We start from the raw sequence: 24493 nt of genomic DNA on the forward strand, positions 1-24493 counted from the left end.
CATCTGCATCTCTTTTTCTGTTTTGCATATAGGGTTATCGTTACCATCTTTTAAAATTCCATATATATGCATTAGTATACTGTATTGGTCTTTATCTTTCTGGCTTACTTCACTCTGTATAATGGGCTCCAGTTTCATCTATCTCATTAGAACTGATTCAAATGAATTCTTTTTAATGGCTGAGTAACATTCCATGGTGTATATGTACCACAGCTTCCTTATCCATTCGTCTGCTGATGGGCATCTAGGTTGCTTCAATGTCCTGGCTATTAGAAACAGTGCTGCGATGAACATTGGGGTGCACGTGTCTCTTTCAGATCTGGTTTCCTCGGTGTGTATGCCCAGGAGTGGGATTGCTGGCATACCCAACAAATAATTTTTTAAATAAGCAATAGACTTTATTTTTTTGGACAGTTTTAGGTTTACAGAAAAATTGAGCAGATACTACAGAGAGCTCCCGTATGCACCTCAGCCCCCTCACATTCTTCCATCTTGCATTAGTCTAGAGTATTTGTTACAGTTAATGAACCAATACTGACACAGTACCGTTAACTGAAGTCCATAGTTTTCACTTAAGTTCTCTCTTTGTGTTATCCAGTTCTATGGGTTTTGACAAAAGCATAATGTCATATCCACCATTACAGTATCTTACATATTTTGTCATATATGGTATACACTTATATATAACATATATATACATATATGTTATATACATATATATACACATACACATATATGTACACATATACACACATATGTACACATATATACACATACACATATATACACATATACATATATATACACATATATGATATACACTTATATATAACATACAGATCTATATATAATAAATAATTTTATATTATGTATTTATGTGTAGTGCACATGTTTTAATGAGTTTTGATAAATGGATACATCCACCCCAACCAAGATGTGGAATATTTCCATCACTGCTCAAATTTTCCTTATACTACCCCTCGCCTGTGACAGCCTTCCTATCACCATAGCTTAGTTTTGGCCACATGAGAACTTCAGAGAAATGCAATCGTAACTGCGTACTCTTTCATGGCTGGCTTCTTGGGATTCTTACATGAGGTTGGTCCCTGCGTTGGCAGTTCACTTCATTTCATTGCTGAGTAGACTCTCTAGAACAGGAGGTCCAGAATCATCTGCTTCCCATGCCTGCCCTCAAGTTCTGGAGAACAGTCCCTGGGGTGGGAGTTGCTCCTGCTTATTTCACATGCTCCATTGAAGACCTGGGGCCTCTGGGGCAAACTCACGTCAGCAGGCAAGTCCCCTCTGGGCTTCTGCTCTGACAACTCCAGGAGCCCAAAGATGGTGGGCATCAGAGCCGCAGGAGAGAGTGGGGCTGGGCTGGGAAGGAGGATCCTGTAGCCTCGACAATGCGGCCTGACCCAGGGGCTCTGCAGAGGCACCAATAAGCCCTTGAAAGGCAGTGACCACATGGCCACTCATCCACCAGTCTCTCTACATCAATTTCTGGGGACCCACGGAGAAGGGCACGGGGCTAGGCACTGATGGTAGACAAAGATCAGGAAAACTGAACAGCAATAAAACATAAAACCCACAAGAGATTTGGACTACACTTAATGAAACTTAGTCACAGCTCTGCCACCTTATAACTGTGAGAATATGAAGCTATGACTTTAGTTTTATTTTCCAAAATGTGGAGGAAGGTATTAATCACAGGTGTGAAAGTGACATTTGATGAGGCTTGTGAAGCCCTGAGCACCTGCTTCGCACTTGACAAACACTGGGCCCTAAATAGTCCCCAATTTGGGGTTTCAAGTAACTCATTCCAACAAGAAACCATCATCAATCTGCTCAACAGCCCATCACTGGCCCTTACCGTGTCCTCAGGTACCAAAGGAGATGCCAACACTGACCCACTCATCCATTCACAAAGGACCTCAACACTCACTGCCCAAGGTCTCTAGTCGAGTGGCTCCCATATGCTTCCCTTAGTCCCCCATCTTACTGATTTCATAGGTCCTCAATCACTGGCCCCCTGAATGTATTACAATGTGAACCTCAAAGCTCTCTGATACCTGAAGCTCCCACTCCCAATCATTCACTGCCTCCTACGGTCCCCTAAGCAGTGGATCACTTCCCCAACTGTCCCCCGGCCCCAGGGATGGTTCTCAAAAACCAGGGGACAGACACAGGAGGGGAAGATATGGATTCCCTGTCCCTGAGACAAGCTGGATCCTCCTGCAGAAAGCAAACCACAAGGGGCCTTCTTTCCTTGTCCACAGGCCTTCCGTATTACCAAGGAAACCATGGTCTGGCTGAGGAAGCGTGTGTCTGTTAGAAGAGATGTGCTGGGGAGACTGATGGGGAATCTGTGGGATGAGTTACTGGGGGTGGGTCCAGGGTGAGTGATGGAGGAGATTTACAGTGGGTGATAGGGGGCGGGGTCTTTGAGGAGAGGGATCTCTTCCAGGCCATTGGGGAGGGGGGTGAATGATGGGGACTGTGTAAGGTGAATGATGAGAGGGTCTTTGGGCTGAGTGGCAGGGAGTCTGTGGGGTAAATGATGAGTTTCTGAGTGTTGGGGGCAAGTTGGATGTATGGTTCATGAAGTTTCACCCTCTCCTTTTGTTTTTCTGTATGGATGTGCATCAGTACTTTTGTAACCATTAAACTTCAAGTGTAGTTTTACTGTTGGGTTTTATATCATTGGTTCATGAGACCTGCTCATTTGAGGACAGTGAACATGCATCTGAGGAGGGACTTAAGTTTTGAAACTTACAGGAGATGAAGCTGGTTGAGCCTTTAGCACCTGCCTGGCACATAGTAAACAGTGAATAAAATAAAAGTCAGGTATCAGGTACCATGTTTAATTTCCACATAATCCTGTCAGCTAAATATTATGTTCATTATTATACCCATTCTGTGGATGAGGAAATGGAGGCTGAGTGCTGTTACCTAACTTGCCTGAAGGCCAAAAAGGAAGTAAAAGGATGTACAGGGAATCAGGCCAACATCTGCCTCATTCTAAACTGCACACAATCACCACTATCCCATGTGGTTCCCACATGATCACCATTTCCATTTCCTGTTGCCTTCAGACAGCTTAAGTTTTGGAGTGGCCATGTCTGCTGTGCCTACTCTGAGCTCCTGGACATTTCACTGCCTATCCATGACACCCTACATAGCCCAGCCTTTCCAACAAAGAGAAAAGTTAAACTCACCATACCCAACCTCGCACCATGACCTGGAAAACCCACAGATCTGTATCATCAGGACACTGAATCACTGATTATCTCCTGTCTGGAGATAAGGCTGCCAGAGGATCCTGAAATGCCCCTGAGTCACTGACATGGCCCAAGCTCTGAAAATCATTAATCTATCTCAGTTCAGTTCAGTTCAGTCGCTCAGTCAGGTCCGACTCTTTGCGACCCCATGAGCTGCCAGTGACACCAGTCCTCCCTGTCCAACACCAACTCCCGGAGCCTACCCAAACTCATGTCCATTAAGTTGGTGATGCCATCCAACCATCTCATCCTGTCATCCCCTTCTCCTCCTTCCTTCAGTCTTTCCCAGCATCAGGGTCTTTTCAAATGAGTCAGCTCTTCGCATCAGGTGGCCAAAGTATTGGAGTTTCAGCTTCATCATCGGTCCTTCCAATGAATACCCAGGACTGATCTCCTTTAGGATGGACTGGTTGGATCTCCTTGCTGTCCAAGGAACTCTCAAGAGTCTTCTCCAACACATTTCAAAAGCATAAATTCTGCGCTCAGCCCTCTTTATAGTCCAACTCTCACATCCATATATGACTACTGGAAAAACCATAGCCTTGACTAGACGGACCTCTGTTGCCAAAGTAATGTCTCTGCTTTTTAATATGCTGTCTAGGTTAGTCATACCTTTCCTTCCAAGGACGCTATTAATTTTGCAAATCTCCAAATAATCCCCAACACATGGCTCGAAATATGGCACTCCAATGGAAACCCATCAAGCATCTGTTCAACTGCCAGTCACTGACTTATCCTACATTCACTGGGACCCAAAGAAGAGCCAACAATGACTGTTTCCCCAAAGACTGTCAACACTCACCATCCAGAAGCAATGCAGTCACAAACTCCCATCACTGTCTCCTACACCTCCAGTCAACCGGCCTCTACATGCTCACAATTTCAGCTATCCTCAGCACCCCATGCTACCAACTCCTGTTACCACTCACTGCCCCCCCAAGTGTGCTACAACATGACCCTCAAGTCCTGCAGTCCCTGAAGCTCCCAGACTCTCAGTCAATTCCCAAACCCTACAGTCTCCCAAGCCATGAATCACTTACCCACATGTCCTCCAATACCATCCACTAAGGCAGAAGGAGAAGGGTACGACAGAGGATGAGATGGTTGGATGGCATCACTGACTCAGTGGACATGAGTTTGAGCAAGCTCCAGGAGTTGGTGATGGACAGGGAAGCCTGACATGCTGCAGTCCATGGGGTCACAAAAAGTCAGACATGACTGAGCAACTGAACTGAGCTAAACTGAAGGTCCTCTTAAGATACATGCTCACTGTCCTCAAATGAGCAAGCCCCTAGGAAAAGACAAAATAAAAACTGATATTAAGGTACATTTGGAATTTTAAAATTACAAAAACACCGTGTATGACAATTACCAAAAGTACATAAATGAAATATACAAGGTTGAAAAGTAATGAACTTATCATCCAATTTAAATTACAAAAAACACCCCCTTCACACACCTCACAGATCCTCCATCATTCATCCTGCAAATGACCTCAGCTGACCTCCTATCACTACCTCACAGAACTCACATCACTCACTCTAGAGACGCACCCATTATTCAACTCTCAGATCTCTTTCCCCATTATTCTCCCCACAGAATTGTCACCGTTTGCTGCAAACAGACATCCCATCAATGAGCCCACAAAAGCCCGCAGAAAACCACACTATATCACCTCAGCTTCCCTCAAGCGCCGCGTGGGTGACAAATCTGTGGCAACATCAGGGAAACCGTCTCTCTAGGCCACTTCCAGTTTGTGTCAGAGTCCCAGCTTGACCTCTCTGACCACCGTCTATCAAAACACATGTTCACTAGCATTTCTGAAGGTACTCGCTGCCAGTAGTTATCATGGTGCACAACAGGGTTTCTCTATTTCCTTTGTTCACGTTTATTCAATAGTTTCATCAGGCAAACAACTTGATCCCACCCATTTGAACTAGTTATTGGAGGCCGTCATCTTCAAAGTGTTATTCCCTACAGCCAGGGGAGGAGTTTGGAGTCTCACAGAGGATGCAGTCTTGGGGATTCTTTATTTAACTTCTATGTAGAGTATATCAAGAGAAATGCTGGGCTGGATGCATCATAAGCTGGAATCAAGATCACAGGAAGAAATATCAACAACCTCAGTGGCAGATGATACCACTCTAATGGCAGAAAGCCAAGAGGAACTAAAGAGCCTCCTGCTGAGGGTGAAAGAGGAGAGTGAAAAAGTTGGCTTAAAACTCAACATTCAAAAAACGTAGATCATGGCATCCATTCCCATCACTTCATGGCAAATAGATGGGGAAAAAATGGAAACAATGAGAAACTTCATCTTCTTGGGCTCCAGAATCACTGTAGATGGGGACTGCAGCCGTGAAATTAAAAGACACTTGCTCTTTGGAAGAAAAGCTATGACAAACCTAGACAGTGTATTAAAAAGCAAAGACATCACTTTGCCAACAAAGGTCCGTATAGTCAAAGCTGGTCTTTCCAGTAGTCATGTATGGATGTGACAGTTGGACCATAAAGAACATCTAAGAATTGATGCTTTTGAACTGTGGTGTTGGAGAAGATTCTTGAGTCCTTTGGACTGCAAGGAGATCCAACCAGTCAACCCTAAAGGAAATCAGTCCTGAATATTCATTAGAAGGACTGATGCTGAAGCTGAAGCTCCAATACTTTGGCCACCTGATGTGAAGAGCCGACTCACTGGAAAAGACCCTGATGCTGGGAAAAGCTGAGGGTGGGAGGAGAAGGGGGCAACAGAGGATGAGATGGTTGGATGGAATCATCAACTCAATGAGTTTGCAAAAACTCCAGGAGACAGTGAAGGACAGGGAAGCCTGGCATGCTGCAGTCCACGGGGTTGCAAAGTTGTACATGAATTAGCAACTGAACAATAACAACAGTGAGGAAAATACAGTTACTTGGGAAAATGCCAGCAAGTCCAGTTGGGCAGAATTTTCAGGTGATTTTTCCATCATCAGAAGTGTAACCTAGAAAAGTGGACAATAGTGGCCATAAAGTCACAATGAGGCAGATTTCAGGAAATGGAGAGTGGGTCAGAGTGAGGATCTGAAGCAAAGAATCTGAAATGACCCTCGTCATTTATGATAACATGAAGCATTTCAGGGTCATGGGAAGGATAGGAGTTAAAAAAGAACTGCAAGGAGCAGGAATAACACAAAAATAACATCGAAATAATTCAGATCTACAAATTGATGATTGCACAAGGAAACACATTTCAGACTAAGGGAGAATGTGGATGCTTGGGAAGAGAAACGAGAATGAAAGATCTGGGATGAACCCCAAGATTGGTAAGGAGGCAGGAGATAAATAGACCCCAGGATGAGCAGCTGGAGTTTGTCTCCTGTGAATAGATACTCCAAAACCATGGCACGCTTTCTCTCTTGGGAGAAGCTCAGAGGTGGGGTGCAGTCACTGACAGAGAGGTTGCACAATGCAAAGAGAGGGGAAGAAATAAATACCCTGGATTTTACATTTTCTTCCTTGATGTATTTTTTAAAGAGAAAACAGGATGGTTTAACTTGTAGAGCCTAGTTATTTGTTCTTGATTACAACATTCAACATGTAAACTCAAGTCACCTCTTGGTACAGAAACGGCCCTCTTCTACTTTCTTGGGACAGTTAATCCAAAATATATGGAACGTTTCATGAATTTGTGTGTGATTCTTGCACGGGGCCATGCTAATCTTCTCTGTATCATTCCAATTTTAATATCCATGCTGCTGAATCATGAGCACTTCTTCCTTGATTTTAATCTCCAGCATTTGATTAACTGAACCCAGTGGGAGGCTAGCTAATAAAGATATCTGGAAAATGTAGCCTGCAGGGGTAAATCCCATTAGGTCAGAGCAGTGTAGGGGAGGGACCAGGACACTAGCCAAGGACTGATCTGTACATCCACCCATCCTCTCCCATGGGTTCAGTTCAGGAGACCAGACATGAAACTGGACAGAGGCTGTTTCTGGCTGAGAAAAGTCAGCAAGTATGACCTGATGCGCAGAAGTGAGCTGTGGTGAGAGAAGTGCCTAGGAGACAGAGACTCTGTCCCTCTGAGCTTCTGTGTTCTGCCTCTCACCATGGCCAGAAGAGAGAGAGTGTTTCAGTCCACAAACCCAACCACGCAACTCTTGCTGTTCAGTGGCTCAGTCATGTCCAACTCTTTGTGACCCCATGGACAGTGGCACGCCAGGCTTCCCTGTCCTTCAATATTTCCTGGAATTTTTGCAAACTCATGTTTATTGAGTTGGTGATGCCATCCAACCATCTCATCCTCTGTCATCCCCTTCTCCTCCTGCCTTCAGTCGTTCCCAATGAGTCAGCTCTTCACATCAGGTGGCCAAAGTATTGGAGCTTCAGCATCAGTCCTTCCAATGAATATTTAGGGTTGATTTCCTTTAGGATTGACTGGTTTGATCTTCTTGCTGTCCAAGGAACTCTCAAGAGTCTTCTCCAACACCACAGTTCTAAAGTCTCAATTCGTCAGTGCTCAGCCTTCTTTATGGTCCAAAGCTCACATCTGTACATGACTACTGGAAAAACCATAGCTTTGACTACAGCTCCTCCAGGACCCACCAATTCTGTGGAGAATTGTAAAAGGAGGTTATGGGCTCGGACTACAGAGAATTCACCCTGGGGAAGGCAGACAAGGCCAGCCTCCCTTGGGATTTGGGGGCTTAGGTGTAGATCATCTGAGGAAGAGCTTGCTCACCTAGATTCAGATGATCCACAGGTGAATATAAAGGCCCCAAGAGGATCCCTTTAAGCAGAGTCAAACCCAGGGGCTATAAAACACCTTGCTCTATAGATATAATAGTCATCTGAGCAAGAAGAGAGAATGAAATTTAAGAAACAACTGTGTCGAGAAGTGGCCTTGGAATTTCAAGGCATAGACAATAATCCTAAAAGGCAAAAGGAAAGGGGTGGGTATGGAAGTGTGGAGGGCAGAGGTGAACAGAGGAAACCTTGGCAAGATTACATGTAAATATAAATCCAATTAAATATAAACATAAATATAATTGTGTTTGTGTGCATATGTGTATACATTATAATACATACAACATCAATCTAAATAAACCTAGGAAGCAATGATCGAGCAGAAAGCACTTATTTGGGATCAAAGACTTGCAATTTGGGGCACACAAATTCAGGGAGCAACCAAACCGTGTCCCACATGGGAGTTAAAGTCAGGGGGTTTTAAAAGCAAAGAAGGGAGATTTGAATTACAAAGAATTTTCACTAGAGTTGGAGGCAGGATCTAGTGTTGGCTGAACATGCTTGAATGCTAAGGCTATAACCAGAGGGTGGAAAAAGTTCGTTGCTGTGACAAGTCGCAGGTGTTCTTGCAGAGTTCTTGAAATATCTGTGGTTTGGCCTAGTTGATAAGTTCAAGCTTCCACCTGGTGGGGATGTCTGTAAGATCCACCCCCTTAATGGCCTCCTAGCTCCATTAAGGAAAAAAATACCCTTGACATAAGTGACTCCATTTTATTTCACATTTCACAACATCATATATATTCTCAGAGTTGGAAATGCCAGAGTGATAAGCAAATAGTTAAAAGCTTTAAAGCTTTAAAGACATAAGTTCAACTTTATTTATGTAAGTAAACAAATTTATTTATACATTTAAATTTATTTTTTTATATTTATATGAACTATATTTATACAGCTCAACTATATAAAACAAAAAAAAAATTTACCTTGGATAGCAAATCCAAGGTAAATGAAATCAGAAGACAAGGACAAGCCAGGAGAATATATTCATAATCCCACTATGGACTAATGATTGTAGTTTCTATATAAAAGAATTTATGCAAATTTTTAAGAAAAGAAATATACACTAATAATGATGAGACATTGAATGGCAGAATGACAGAGAAGATTGTTGTTGCTCAGTCATGTCCGACTCTTTGTGATCCCATGAACTACAGTATGCCAGGCTTTTCTGTTCTTCACTATCTCCCAAAGTTTACTCATACTCATGTCCATTGAGTCAGTGATGCCACCCAACTATCTCATCCTCTGTCATCGCCTTCTCCCCCTCCCCTCAATCTTTCCCAGCATCAGGGTCTTTTCCAATGAATAGGCTCTTCATATCAGGTGGCCAAAGTATTGGAACTTCAGCTTCAGCATCAGTCCTTCCAATGAATGTTCAGGGTTGGCAGAACAGATTCGAATGGAAAGTAGTAATCATTATGAAACCTACTTAGAAATACTTCACTTTCATGTCTATAATGAGAAATTCTAGTTAAAACTATAATGGGTACATTTTTCACTGGTAAGATTGAAAGATCCAAATCAGTGCTAATGTACACTGCTGTTGAGGTTGGAGAGAAGCAGAGATGAATCACATTATAGGGGATAGTGATACAAATTGGCACAACCTCCTGGAGAGTCATTTGGCCATACTGTATCTATCAACTGGTAATGTATGTGCCCTCTGACTGAGGAATTCAAATTCACACAGACATTTTAGCAGACAGGCATACCTTGGGGATAGTTCAGGTTCACAATAAAGCAAATACCTCAATAAAGTGAAGCAAACAATATTTTTTTTTAATTTTCCGATGCATAAAAGTTATGTTTACACTATATTTTTACATTACGCGGTCCAGTGACTGCAATAGCAATATGTCTCTTAAAAAAAACTGTACAGGGCATCCCTGGTGGCATGGTGGTAAAGAATCTTCCTGCCAATGCAGGAAATGCGGGTTCTATCCCTAGTCCAGAGAAGACCCCACATGTCACAGAGCAACTAAGCCTGAGCACTGTAACTACTATATCTGTGCTCTAGAGCCTGGCAGCTGCAATTACTAAGCCCATGTGCCACAACTACTTAAGTCCACACACCAAGAGCCCATGCTCTGCAACAAGAGAAGCCACTGCAATGAGAGAAGCCCGAACACCATGATGAGAGAGTAGCCCTTGCTCATCTCAACACCTCAAGGGCTGTTGCTGCAGTCCTGGCAGCAACAAAGACCCACTAGTGTCAAAAATAAATGAAAATAAATATTTTTTAATGTACAAAGCTTCATTCAAAAATACTTTTTTGCTAAAATATGCTAACCATCATCTGAGCCTTCGGAGAGTTGTAATCTTTTTAGTAGTAACATCAAAGATCACTATCACAGATCACCATGAAAATATAATAATAAAAAATTTGAAATGCTGCAAGAAATACCAAAATGTGACACAGAGACATGAAGTGAGCAAATGCTGTTGGGGAAATGGCGCTAACAGACTTGCTCTACACTGGGCTGTCCCAAATCTTCAGTTCAGTTCAGTTCAGTTGCTCAGTTGTGTCCGACTCATTGCGACCCCATGAACTGCAGCACGCCAGGCCCCCCTGTCCATCACCAACTCCTGGAGTCCACCCAAACCCATGTCCATCAAGTCGGTGATGCCATCCAACCATCTCATCCTCTGTTGTCCCTTTCCCCTCCTGCCCTCAATCTTTCCCAGCATCAGGGTCTTTTCCAACGAGTCAGCTCTTCACATCAAGTGGCCAAAGTATTGGAGTTTCAGCTTCAACATCACTCCTTCCAATGAACATTCAGGACTGATTTCCTTTAGGGTGGACTGGTTGGATCTCCTTGCAGTCCAAGGGACTCTCAAGAGTCTTCTCCAACACCACAGTTCAAAAGAATCAATTCTTCTGTGCTCAGCTTTCTTTTTTTTTTTTTTTTTTTTTTTTTTTTAGTTTTTAAATTTAAAAAAAATTTAGAAAAAAAATTTAGTGTCATAAGGAAGGAATAGGTGACATAAGATGGGCTTTTCATGATCACATATCCTCCAGACAGCAGGCATACAGGAAAGGTCACCTGGTCCTCTTATCCATAGAGCAGAGCCTCCAAATACTTAACCAAGGTCTGTGTTGTCATTCACCTTGCATCCTTGATTCTATGCACTGTGCAGTTTTCTACAAATAAATCAAATTTCTGCTTAAATTGGTTGCTCATGACTTCTGTTGTTTACCACCAAGATACTGCATGCAGCTGATACAGTCTGATGGGCCTTAAGACGGTGTCCGTCGACAATCAGGGTGATGCAGCGAACCGGTGCTGCTCTCGCTGTTTGCCGGGCTGGTCCTGGGTCATTCCAGGATGTTCAGGAAACTCCTGAAGGCCCACCATCTTCTCTTTGGCCCCTACAGCCATCAGCTTGCCTCACACTGACCGGGTGCGAACCCCGGAGAGCAAGAGCCTCCCGCCCACCTGCCGCACTGGGGGAAGGAGACAGCAAGAGGGGCTTTGGGGCCACAGAGCACAAGGCTGGGGGCGGGGAGGACTAAGCCGGCTGCGTGGTGCTGGGTCTCAACTTTCTTTATAGTCCAACTCTCATATCCATACATGACCCCTGGATAAACCATAGCCTTGACTAGATGGACCTTTGTTGGCAAAGTAATGTCTCTGCTTTTTAATATGCTGTCTAGGTTGGTCATAACTTTCTTTCCAAGGAGCAAGCATCTTTTAATTTCATGGCTGCAGTCACCATCTGCAGTGATTTTGGAGCCCAGAAAAATAAAGTCAGCCACTGTTTCCCCCTCTATTTGCCATGAAGTGATGGGACTGGATGCCATAATCTTAGTTTTCTGAATGTTGAGCTTTAAGCCAACTTTTCACTCTCCTCTTCCAATTTCATCAAGAGGCTCTTTAGTTCTTCACTTTCTGCCATAAGGGTGGTGTCATCTGCATATCTGAGGTTATTGATATTTCTCCTGGCAATCTTGATTACAGCTTGTGCTTCCTCCAGCCCAGAGGTTCTCATGATGTACTCTGCATATAAGTTAAATAAGTAGGGTGACAATATACAGCCTTGACGTACTCCTTTTCCTATTTGGAACCAGTCTGTTGTTCCATGTCCAGTTCTAACTGTTGCTTCCTGACCTGCATACAGATTTATTAGGAGGCAGGTCAGGTGGTCTGGTATTCCCATCTCTTTAAAAAAAGCAGGGTGGAGGGTGCAATATCTGTGAGGCACAAACGAAGTCAAGAACAGTAAAATGAGAAATGCCTTAGTCCTCTCAAAAATCATCTCACTAACGTCACGAAAGATTCTTTAAAGGCTCTCATTACTAACGAAATCAAGAAGCTTTTAGCAGTTCTCTGCCAAGTTCTGCACCTTTGGGCTCCCAATAGATCTCTGCCTCTCTGGACAGTCTTGACAGGGAAGAAGAGGCCAGATAGTGAGAATGGGGCTTTAAATCAGTGTGAAAAGTACAGAGAAAGGATATTTTTCAGAATATGCAATTCTATTTTTCTCCTAGAACTATATCTACACACGTATTTAATTGGTTCCTCACCAATGGGAAACACCACCAAGACTTCTATGAAGATTGCCCAGTGAGTTCCCTGGCTGTACGGAATGGAGTCTTTGAAAATGGCGTCCTCCTTAATATAATCCTACTGGGCGCGGCCATGTTGTTCTCCCGATACAGTCCCTGAAGGAAAATGAACCGCGGAATAGACCGACGGACTTGATACGCCATGATAACTATTGGCAGACAGTGGCTTCCAAGGTGGTAGTGAGCATGAGCAACGTTCAAACACAGCCTCCCAAATCCTGACAGGAATTCGAGTCGGAAGTGGCCCAGAGCGGCCATTTCGCTTCTGTTGTCAACTCCTCTAACCTGTGAATCGCCTGTGGGATGCTGAGGTGATTTGGAACATTAGCAGTGGGGAATCTGCGGGGTCGATGAGGGGGAATCCGCTTGGTGTGAGTGATGTTGGGAATTGGGGTCCAAATGTTGGGGGTCTGTGGAATGAGTGATTTCGTGTCTGCGGAGTGAGTGGTGGGGTTCTTAGTGATGGGAGCTATAGGGTAAGTGGGGTTTTCTAATGTAATGCTTGGCTCGTTGATTTTCGCTCTTTCTTGCGTTATTTCTATATGTATAGAAGTATTTTTGTAACTTGAATTCCAAGTGTACATTAATATCAAATTTTATATTGTCTGCCCATGAAATTTGTTTATATAATAGTGAACATGGGTCTTAAGAGGGCTTTGGTATGGTACTGGGAACCATTTGGGGATGTGATCCACTGCTTGGGGGACTGTAGGAGGCAATGATTGACTGGAGGCAGGAGCTTTGAGGGTCACATTGTAACACACTCAAGGGAGACAGTGATTGAGGGAGGATCTGTGAAATCAGTAAAGTGTTTGGGGTGCCAAGGGCAGCATTTGGGAACCAGCTGATGGGAGACCTAGTGGGCCAGTGATGGAGGTTTGTGAAGCTGACTGATTTGCTTTCTGGGCAGTGAGTGTTGTACTTTGGAAATGCATGAGTGGGTCAGTGTTGGTCTCAACTTGGGTTTCTGTGGACATGGTTAAGTGGTTGGGTGTTGAGCAAATCAATGATAGTTTCCTCCTGGGGTGCATTATTTGGGACTGTATGTTGGGGGTTATCTAATGGTGATTGGGAGTCCTAGTACATGTCTGCAGGTTTTCCAAGTGAAGGTGGGGTTCCATACATTGAATTTGAGTTTTGTCAGAAAAGGTTGAGCTGTCTGTATTATGGATGGGCACTGAAATGTCCAGAACCTCAGTTCCAGACATGGGCTACTTGAAGCCTAAACTCTCTGAAGGCAACAGGAAGTGTAAATGGTGTTTCTGGAAACTGACTACATAGAAGACCACACGGGACAGTGGCAACTGTGTGCAGTTTAAAGTGAGGCAGGCCTGGGCCGCCTCAGAATCCCTCAGCTTCCCTTTGGAGACTGAGTGACCTTAAGGCAAACTAGGTAACAGCAGTCAGCTTCAGTTTTCCTCATCCATGAAATGGGTATGAAAGTGAAAGTTGCTCAGTCTGACTCTTTGAGACCCCATGAACTATACAGTCCATGGAATTCTCTAGGGCGGGAGTGGGTAGCCTTTCCCTTCTCCAGGGGATCTTCCAACCCAGGAATTGAACCAGGGTCTCCTGCATTGCAAGCAGATTCTTTACCAACTGAGCTATCAGGGAAGTCCTCAAATGGGTATATATAATGATATTTAGCTGACAGGGTGGTATGAGAATTACTCAAGGTATCTGGTATCTGACTCAGCAACTTGCTGATTTTTATTCAGCAAGTAATAAATAAAATAATTTTTATTTTTTATTGTTTATCATATGCCAGGTTCTGAGGTTCTGAAGACTTGACAAACCTCATCTCATGGAAGTTTCTCAATGCCTAGGATAAATACCTTCCTTTTCATTTTGGAAACTGCCACTAAAATAAAATCCTTCTCTTTTCGTAGTTAAAAAGGTGTGTCAGAGCTGCAATTAAATCTTCATGAACTTTAGTCCAAATCTCTTCATCTTTTCTTATTTTTTACCCCAATAGATAGATTCCTGAGTTTTGTTTACCCTCATGTTGTGAACACAGTGACTTTCACCTAGTGGCCCTCAGAAATTCCTGTGGAGTGGATATTAAATGAGTAACGATGTGGTTACTGCCTTTTCAGGATTTCCAGTGTCCCTCCAGAGCCCCTGGGTCAGGCCACATCACGGAGACTGCAGATCTCCCTACACAGCTCGGGTTGACTCTTCCCAGCAGCTCTGATTGGAGCCTTCTGATGCCCACCCAGCTGCAGGCTCCTGGGAAGAGTGGAGTTGTCAGCAAAAGAGACCAAGAATTGAAGCCCAGAAGGGACATGCTTGCTGACGCAAATCTGCCCCAAAGGCCCCAGTTCTTGGGTTCAGAGGAGCAGGATGGATCGTGTGAGGTAAGCAGGAGCCTTCCCCACCCCAGTGGCAGTTCTCTGGAACTTGAGGGCAGACACAAGAAGCAACAGACTTCGGACTCCCTGCGTCCAATCTGGATTCTCCTGCAGAGAGCAGAGCACTGATAGCTAACGTTTCCGCATCCACAGGCACTGTCATGTAGAGGAAGCTGAACTGACCGATGCAGGAGGATGTGTAGGAGAAGAGGGTTGGCCCTGGGGAAAAGGAAGAAGAAAAGGTAGCTGCAGCCACAGGCCAGGAAATGCTGACTCCTTCCTGCTCAGCACAGGCATCCTTCACGCATATGTTCATCCTCCATCCACTGCTGGGTCTTTGCATTGTTTCAGCTGATCCCCACCTGACTCCTCAGGAGATTGGAGATTGGCTGGTTTCTCCTCTGTCCTCAGAATTTACAGTCACAGGATACCAGAGCAAGAACTGGCTTTTAAGGACTGTGAGGTTTTTCCTCTTTTAAAAGATAAAATAAAAGCACCCAGGAATAATGCAGATATTAATATTTGATATTTTGAAATGAGGAAGCAGTGTTCGTGGTTATACTCTTCCTGAAATTCTAAGTTGTTCTGTGTATTTCATGACCTTTCGTGTGTTTTTAAAATAAAATTGACCCACTCTAAGGACCTCATTTTAACTTTGTTACCACTTTAAATACTGTGTATCTCCAAATACAGGCACATTTTGAGGTTCTGGGGGTTAGGATTTCAGCATATGAATGAGTGTGGAGGCGGTGAGGGGGGGGGGGTGTCACAATTCAGCCCATAATAGTGACAAACACTGCCTTGTTGAAAAATGTATTTCATTTTGCGTTGGAGTTGGCTGAATTTTAAGAGCACTTCATGTACAGTTAAGGTGTTAAGATGCATGATATTGGGTTGGCCAAAAAGTTTGTTCAGGAACATATAGAAACCATAGACTTTTTGGCCAACCTAATCCTTATTAGCTTTTTTCTTATTTTAATATTAAATAAGATATTAATATCTTATATTAATAAGATATTAAATAAGATAGATAAGAAAACAATAAAAATATTGTTTTCTTGCCCTGATTCTGATTTCATACAATATGAAACAGGTAGTTAGTGGGAAGCCATATATATCATGGTGAAGTCATTAAAAACACACCCTTGTATATCAGCTCACCAATGATGACTAATTCTTATTGAGCTGGGGTATGTTGTTATAGGGGTTAGTGTCTTTTGAGGATGTGACCATGGACTTCAGCAAGGAGGAGTGGCAGCAACTGGACCCTGCGCAGAGACACCTGTATCAGGATGTGATGCTGGAGATCTACAGCCACTTTTTCTCCGTGGGTGAGCACACCTGACCTAGGACTCTTGGACGGGCCTCCATGAGATGTCCTTCCTTCTTGTGGCATGTAGTGTGACATCTGAAGAATGTAATCAGTTTGTCCTGGGCTTGTCCCAAATTGTTCATTCCTCTTGGGCATCTTTGAACGTTACTTTGTTCCTAATGAAAGATGTGTCAATGCAAGAAAGCTTCACTGAATGGCCTCTGAAGCCCAATGTACATCTGCGCGCTAAGTCACTTCAGTTGTGTCCGACTCTTTTCAACCCCATGGACTGTTAGCCCATCAGGCTCCTTTGTCCATGGGATTCTCCAGGCAGAATACTGGAGTGGGTTGCCATGCCCTTCTCTGAAGCCCAATACCACATCCTAATGCAATATCCTTTCTTATTCACAGGGTATCACATTCCCAACCCAGAGATCATTTTTAGAATTGAAGAAGGAAAGGAGCCATGGGTGAGAGAAACTGAACTCCCATGTCCGAGGTATCATGGTGAGTGACTGTCAAGTCATATAGATCCATGAGGGGCCATTATTCAACCTACCACACTTATCCATTCCCCCCAATGGTGGACACATGTTATCTCCTACTCTTTAAAACAAATGCTGCCATACATTTTGTAAATGTTCTGTGAAGTGAAGTCACTCAGTCATGTCCGACTCTGTGACCCCGTGGACTGTAGCCCACCGTGCTCTTCCGTCCATGGGATTCTCCAGGCAAGAATACTGGAGTGGGTTGCCATTTCCTTCTCCAGGGGATCTTCCCGACCCAGGGATCGAACCTGGGTCTCCCGTATTGCAGGCAGACGCTTTGACCTCTGAGCCACCAGGGAAGCCCCAAATGAGAAAATGAAAGTCAGTCAGTCCTGTCCAACTCTTTGCCACCCCATGGTCTATACAGTCCATGGGATTCTCCAGGCCAGAATACTGGAGTGGGCAGCCTTTCCCTTCTCCATGGGATCTTCCCAACCCAGGGATCAAACCCAGGTCTCTCACATTGTAGGCAGATTCTTTACCAGCGGAATGTTCCATAGGGGCCAACATAAGAATTTCTCAGAGATGAATAGTCAAGGGGGATTGCCTGATCACTGGTTATGACTACACTTAATCTGGCTAAGTAAATCATTTTTACATCTTGCTTGCCAACATATATAATATTTATCAAATTTCTTATTTATGGCCCATATTAGGATAAAGCTGTTTTCATTTTTCTAGGAATACAGCATTTCATCATATCTGTTATCTGATTGGATTTTCCATCTGTATGTTGCTTTTGTCATCTCATTTTATCCCTTTGTGGAATTTCCTGAAGGCCTTTTTATTTGTCCTCTGAACTCATTTTTTTTCTGCACTAAATCCTTCTTCTTTATCCCTAATTGTGGTGCCTCCAACTTGGGCCCCTGTACTTTCCTCTGGTCATCCCTTCATAGAGGAGTTACTTTGAAGGACCCTTCTATTCTCAACACCTAAGCCTAAAATTTTTTTTCCTGATGATCCCTTATCAGTGCCTCCAGTCTCCATGCCTAAACCATGTTCTCTTATTTAGCTTCATGGTGGACAGTTCCTGTGGGATGTCTCATTTCCTTTGAGGAAATCAGAAATTGGAATCATTATGCACAGCAGACTGGAGAAGCCCATGGACAGAGGAGTCTGGCGGGCCACAGTCCATGCGGTCAGAAAGAGTCGGACATGACTGAGCGATTAACACTACTACTACTACTATGCATATCAAAGGTGGTGGAGGAATAGGACCGTGAGACCACTTTCTCCCCTACAAATTCATCGAAAGAACATTAGAACACTGAGCAAACTCCACAAAACAACTTCTGATCGCTAGCAGAGGACATCAGGCGCCCAGAAAAGCAGCCCATTGTCTTCAAAAGGAGGTAGAAAAAATATAAAAGATAAAAAGAGAGGCAAAAGAGCTAGGGACGGAGACCCATCCAGGGAAGGGAATCGTAATAGAGGAAGTTTCCAAACACCAGGAAACTACTACTATGCATATCAGAAATTCTTCTCGCCTTATACATTTTGTCCAGAAGATTCTTCTGTTTCTTGGCTCTCCCATCTTGTTCTTCTAACTTGTTATTTTAGAAATTCTACTATATTTTCTTTTTAAAAGCAGTTTAGTTGACTCTTTTTCTTAATTCCAGGGGTATCACCATAAACCAGCTATTTTCTCATGCTTGGGTTATTTTGTTCCTAATGGGATTTGTGGATTCCCAGTCATCATGAGTTCAGTCAAGATGACATTGATAAATTACCCCAAAGATTGATTTCTTTTTCTCAGATTTTAATGCTATATATATAAATATTAAAAATAGTAAGATAATAAGTAAAATTATTACTAAATTATTACTAAAAATAGTAAAAATAAAGAGCATTCTCATTTTTTTAAAAAAGTGATAGATGACTGAGGTTTGGGAACAGGACAAGGGTCTGGGATAGTTTATCCAAGTGATTGAAAGAGAAGAGAAAACAAGACGTGATGGTCTTAACCATACTCAGTGTTTAAATCTCTGATAGGATAAAGGAATAGTAAAATTCAGCCACCTTTTTTTAAAGACTCTGTTGTGTCTTATGTTCTTACTAGTAAACTAGGTGATCAGTAACTCCTGTTCTTAACCAAAAAATGGTATGTTGAGTAGCATTAAGCTGAAAGTTATAACAAAGAGACCAAGATCCAGTATAATAATTTCCAGAATAATTTTCCCCCTATAAACCACTTATAAAAGTCAGGTCAGCAGGAAGCCTTACGTTTTGTATTCATTCAGGTGTTGAAGTTTTTCTCTTGTCATTGTAGTATCATCTGTTATGATGCTGTCAATCTTCAGGATTGAGTGCATTGCAACCAAAGCCAGGTTCTCCTAGGCAGAAAAGGGGTGGAGGGTACTGAGAAGCTGTGATGTATTACTCTGGCTAGAAGCAGTGCATAATGTTGTATGCCCATTTCATCAGCAAAAACAGTCTCACCATCACATATCACTGCAAAGGAAATTGTGAGTCATTATGTGGCTTGGCTGCCATGTGCCTGGCCACAGTTAACCTCTGTGGAAGAGGGTGAAACAGATTCTAGGGGACAGCATGCTTGTCCAGTCTTCCAGTTTATCCTTCTTGGGATATGTACACTGCTAAGTTCAGGGAAATTGTGAGTTTGAGTATAAGTATTCTTTCACTGCTTGGCCATGTCAGGATTGATGCTTTAATAGTCTATCAGAGGATATCTAGGGCTGAATGATTTTGGTATTGTTTCCAATGAGTAGGAGGAAGGTGGGAGATTAATCACAATGTAGATCTTTAACAAAAACTTATACAGATGGTCCCTGACTTGTGATGGTTCAACTTAAGATTTTTCAACTTTACAATGTTGTGAAAGTCATACACATTTAGTACAAACTATACTTTGAATTGTAAATTTTGATCTTTTCCCAGGCTAGTGATATACGGTACTATACTCTCGTGATGCCAGGCTCCCAGTCAGCCATATGATCATAAAGGGAAACAACCAATACACTTACTACCTTTCTGTACCCAGATAACCACTCTATTTTTCACTTTCAATACAGTATTCGATAAATTGCGTGAAATATTCAACACTTTATAAAATTATAAATTTTATAAATATAAATATAATTTTATAAATATAAATATAAAATTATAAAATAGGTCTTTTGTTAGATGCTTTTGCTGAACCTTAGAGTAACATAAGTCTTCTAAGCACATTTAAAGTAGGCTGGGTTAAGCTTTGTTCAGTAGGTTAGGTTTATTCAGTCCACTTCTGATTTATGATATTTTAAACTTACGATGGACTTACCAGGACATAACCCCATTGTAAGTCGAGAGAGCTCTGCACTCTGAACCCCTCCTTCAAGCTGTGGCTATGCACAGATGCTGCCCTATGACACTCTTGTCTCTTTTATCCTGTAGTCATTCTACTAGGTCTGGGTATCTAGATCACCTGCATGAGTGGAGTCGGGTTGCCTTTGTTAAAATCTTAACTTTCCCCATGGCTGAGCAAAGTGATTTTGGCTAATTATTTAACCATTCTATTTCCTTTGCTTCATGTAGAAAGCCAGGATAAGAAGTAGTTACCTCTTGGGATTGTTGTGAGGATTGAATGAGCTTATGTGTGCATCACATAGAACATTGCCTAGCAAACGTTAAGTGCTATACAGACATGTGCCTGACATATAGTAAGGGCTGTGTGACTGTTTTCTCTCATGATCACCTTCAGCACTACCACTGGTATATGACTCGGCAGTTTCCCCATGCACAATCTCAGTCAGCTCCATGTGACTTCTCTTCTATCCTTTGCTAATTGTTCACTGTATCTATTTCATCTTGTTCTCCTTCTAGAAGGGGAGTTTGGGCTTGAAACCCCACAACGGGAGATTTCTGAAGAAGCTTCATTTCACAATGAGATGATGGGTGGAGTCACAAGAGATGGTTCATGGTGTTCCATTTTAGAAGAACTGTGGGAACAAGCTGACCCAACAGAGGGAGATCTGAAAAATCAAAATAAACCTTCACATCAGGCGGTTTTCTTCAATAAGAAAACACTGAACACACAGAGGGACTGTGACTACAAGGACCCTGGAAAAGTCATCCAGGCAAGGCCCCACCTTGCTTCTTCACAAAAGGAACCTCATAAACACTGCTCATTTGCAAAAAGGTTGAAGCCTAACCTAGAAGCAACTCATCAAAATCAAAGCAGTACCACAAAACACCTTGATGATATGGTTGGATCTGGTCAGTCAGTCACCCATAGCTCTTCCAGTGCCAGCTGCAAGAATACTCACACAGGAGAGAACTTCCGTGAAGGTGATACATGTACACAAGCCTTCAGCCAGAAACAGTTACTCACACAACATCAAGTTCATACTCAGGAAAAACCAGATATGTGTACTGAATGTGGGAGGGACTTCACCCACAAGTCACACCTCCTTGAGCAACAGAGATTCCATAGTGTAGAAAACCTCCAGGGATGTAGTAAATGTGGGAAAGCCTTCACCTCACAACCAAAACTTGGGGTCATTGTGACAGATCATATAGGTAACATACCGTATATATGTAAGGAATGTGGAAAAGTCTTCATTCAGAGGCCAGAATTGGTTACACACCAGAAAACTCATACTAGAAAGAAGCCCCATAAATGCCATGAATGTGGAAAAACTTTCTTCCAGATGTTATCTCTCTTCAGACATCAGAGAACCCATACGAGAGAAAAACTCTATGAATGCAGTGAATGTGGGAAAGGCTTCTCCCAGAATTCAACTCTCAGTATACATCAGAAAATCCACACTGGTGAGCGACAGTATGTATGCAGTGAATGTGGGAAGGCCTTCACCCAGAAGTCAACACTCAGCTTGCACCAGAGAATCCATTCAGGGGAGAAGTCCTATGTGTGTATTGAATGTGGCCAGGCCTTTATCCAGAAGGCACACCTGATTGTACATCAGAGAAGTCACACTGGAGAGAAGCCTTATCAGTGTCACAGCTGCGGGAAATCCTTCATTTCCAAGTCACAACTTGATATACATCATCGAATCCACACTGGGGAGAAACCTTATGAATGCAGTGACTGTGGGAAAACCTTCACCCAAAAGTCACACCTCAACATACACCAGAAAATTCACACTGGAGAAAGACACCACGTGTGCAGTGAATGTGGGAAGGCCTTCAACCAGAAATCAATCCTCAGCATGCATCAGCGAATTCACACGGGAGAGAAGCCTTACAAATGCAATGACTGTGGGAAGGCCTTTACTTCCAAGTCACAGTTCAGAGAGCATCAGCGGATCCACACGGGAGAGAAACCCTACGTATGCACTGCATGTGGGAAGGCTTTCAATGGTAGGTCAAATTTCCATAAACATCAGATGACTCACAACAGAGAGAGAACCTTTGCCTGTTACAAGTGTGGGAACACCTTCGTTGAGAAATCAGAGTTAATCACACATCAGAGAACGCATATTGGAGAGAAACCTTATGAATGCTGTGACTGCGGGAAATCCTTCAGTAGGAAACCACAACTCAAAGTGCATCAACGAATTCACACAGGAGAGAGACCTTATGTGTGTTCCAAGTGTGGGAAGAGCTTCAACAACAGATCAAATTTTAATAAACACCAGACAACTCACACCAGAGATAAATCTTACAAAAGCAGTTAATCTGTGCAAGGCTTTACCCAGAAGTCAATTCCTAGTATGCATAAACATCATAAACATCAGTGAAACTAACTGAATTTCTTGAAGAAGGAAAAACATGAGGCAGATATATATTATAGAATTCTTGTTTCAGAAAAGCTCTAGGGATGCACTGCATGTCTCCAAGTTACACATATTTTACATGAAGGAAATTACTCAGGAAAGAACTTTTAAGAATGAGTGGAAATGTCTATATTTGTACTAGGTTCATTAAAAGTTATAAAATTCATTTGAGGACAAAACCCTGACAAATACTTTGAGAAAAGAGTTTCTATAGAGTAAGACAGATTGTTACCAGCTTATTTACAGGAAAATTTGTGGGAATTTATATTAATGATAACCCTGTTTCATGTGGAATATCATTATTTTTAGGCTGCCAGCAAACTAAATGATGACTTGGCAATATTATGTATATGTGTGTGTATCTGTATACTTACGTATGTATGTGTATTTATATATGCAGGTCAGCGTATATATACACACACATACATATACTCAATTCTGTAGTTTCTGCTACAGAATTCACTGTGTAACCAGAGGTGTTGATTATATATTTTTAAAAAGAACCTAAAAATTGTTTAAACATTTACTCCCTATTGAATTTACATCCTGAGGTTGCTCAGTCAATAATTATTAATTTCTTTGTGTACACAGATGAATGTACTTTTTTTGGTAAATGCATAAATGTGATTCTGATATTCATAGTGTAGTTTTTGTCTTCTTTCATGATTAGCTCAGCTCTACTCTCCCCTTTCCACCTCCACCATCTATGGTGCACCTTTTAGTATGAAGTCTTTTATATGTTTATACAGGCTCCTAATCATCTGTCAGGAGTCAGCAAACTGGCCATCAGCCACATCTGGTTGGCCACACGTTTTTTAAATAAAGTTTTATTGGAACACAGCCATGCTCATTTGTTTGTGTGATGTCTGTGGCTGCTTTTGTGGTCCAGTGGCAGAGCTGAGTAGTTGTGGCAAAGGCCATATGGCTCGCAAACCTAAAGTATTTACCCTCCGGCTCAGAGAGAAGTCTGCCAACACTTGTTATTCCCATACATTCCTAAGCGTACACCTATATAGGTGCTCTTCCCTCTTTGTTTTGTAAATATTGAATCATATCACATACCTCGTGCACTTGTTCTTTTCAGTCTACAACACAGCTGTTCAGTGACTGCATCAGTATTCTGTCAGTATGAGGACATGCTGTAATTTATTCAACTACCCTCATTTTTTTGTGTGGCCACACCCAGGACCTTAGTTCCCTGACTAGGGATCAAACCTGTATCCTCTGCATTGGGAACTCAGAGTCTTAACCGCTGGACTGCCAGGGAAGTCTCCATGTATTTTGTTATTCTTTCCCACTCCCCCCGCCCTTTTTTTTTCCGCTATAGGAAAGAAGTAGAACAGCATAATTTGTAAGTAAACAGGCCCAGGAGCCAGGTTCCTGTGCATCAGTGCCTGCTCAGTCATGTCTGCCTCTTTGCAACCCCATGGACTGTAGCCCATCAGGCTCCTCTGTCCATGGGATTTCTCAAGCAAGAACACTGGAGTGGGTTGCCATTTCCTCCTCCAGGGGATCCTCCTGACCCAGGGCTCAAACCTGCATCTCCTGTGTCTCCTGCATTGGTAGGTAGATGCTTTTTAAGTTTACTTATAATTTAAGGGGAATTGCTTTGCGATACTGTGTTGGTTTCTGCCATACATCAACATGAATCGGCTATAGGTATACTCATGTCCATTCCCTCTTGAATCTCCCTCCCACCTCTCACCCCCTCCCACTGCTCTAGGTTGTCACAGAGCACTGGTTTGAGCTCCCCGAGTCATAGAGCAAATTCCCACTGGCTGTCTATTTTACATATGGTAATGAATATGTTTCCATGCTCTCTCTCCATGTTCCTCTCCATTTGTCCCACCCACTCCTGCCCCCACTGTGTCCACAAGTCTGTTTATGTCTGCATCTTCACTGCTGCCCTGCAAGTGG

At 42.8% G+C, this 24493-nt stretch overlaps 1 protein-coding gene and 1 non-coding gene across 3 annotated transcripts; one reads left to right on the forward strand and one right to left on the reverse strand.

Annotated features, from left to right (window-relative positions):
• Positions 1-6919: 6919 nt before the first annotated feature.
• On the reverse strand, positions 6920-7027 carry LOC122421793. Its single transcript, XR_006263610.1, has one exon. It is a non-coding gene; the product is annotated as a U6 spliceosomal RNA (small nuclear RNA).
• A 5791-nt stretch (positions 7028-12818) lies between these two features.
• Positions 12819-23416, forward strand: ZNF175 (zinc finger protein 175). 2 transcript variants are annotated; one of them, XM_043435896.1, is made up of 6 exons: positions 12819-12941; positions 14727-14987; positions 15135-15223; positions 16186-16312; positions 16705-16800; positions 20664-23416. In XM_043435896.1, exons 4-6 carry the CDS (start codon positions 16213-16215, stop codon positions 22475-22477), a joined length of 2010 nt encoding a protein of 669 aa, XP_043291831.1. In that variant the 5' UTR covers positions 12819-12941; positions 14727-14987; positions 15135-15223; positions 16186-16212; the 3' UTR covers positions 22478-23416. The 2 variants fall into 2 exon arrangements, with proteins under 2 accessions (XP_043291831.1, XP_043291830.1); XM_043435895.1 differs by lacking the exon at positions 15135-15223.
• The last annotated feature ends 1077 nt before the right edge of the window (positions 23417-24493 follow it).

This window comes from Cervus canadensis, chromosome 18, assembly GCF_019320065.1.
Source record: "Cervus canadensis isolate Bull #8, Minnesota chromosome 18, ASM1932006v1, whole genome shotgun sequence".
NCBI lineage: Eukaryota > Metazoa > Chordata > Mammalia > Artiodactyla > Cervidae > Cervus > Cervus canadensis.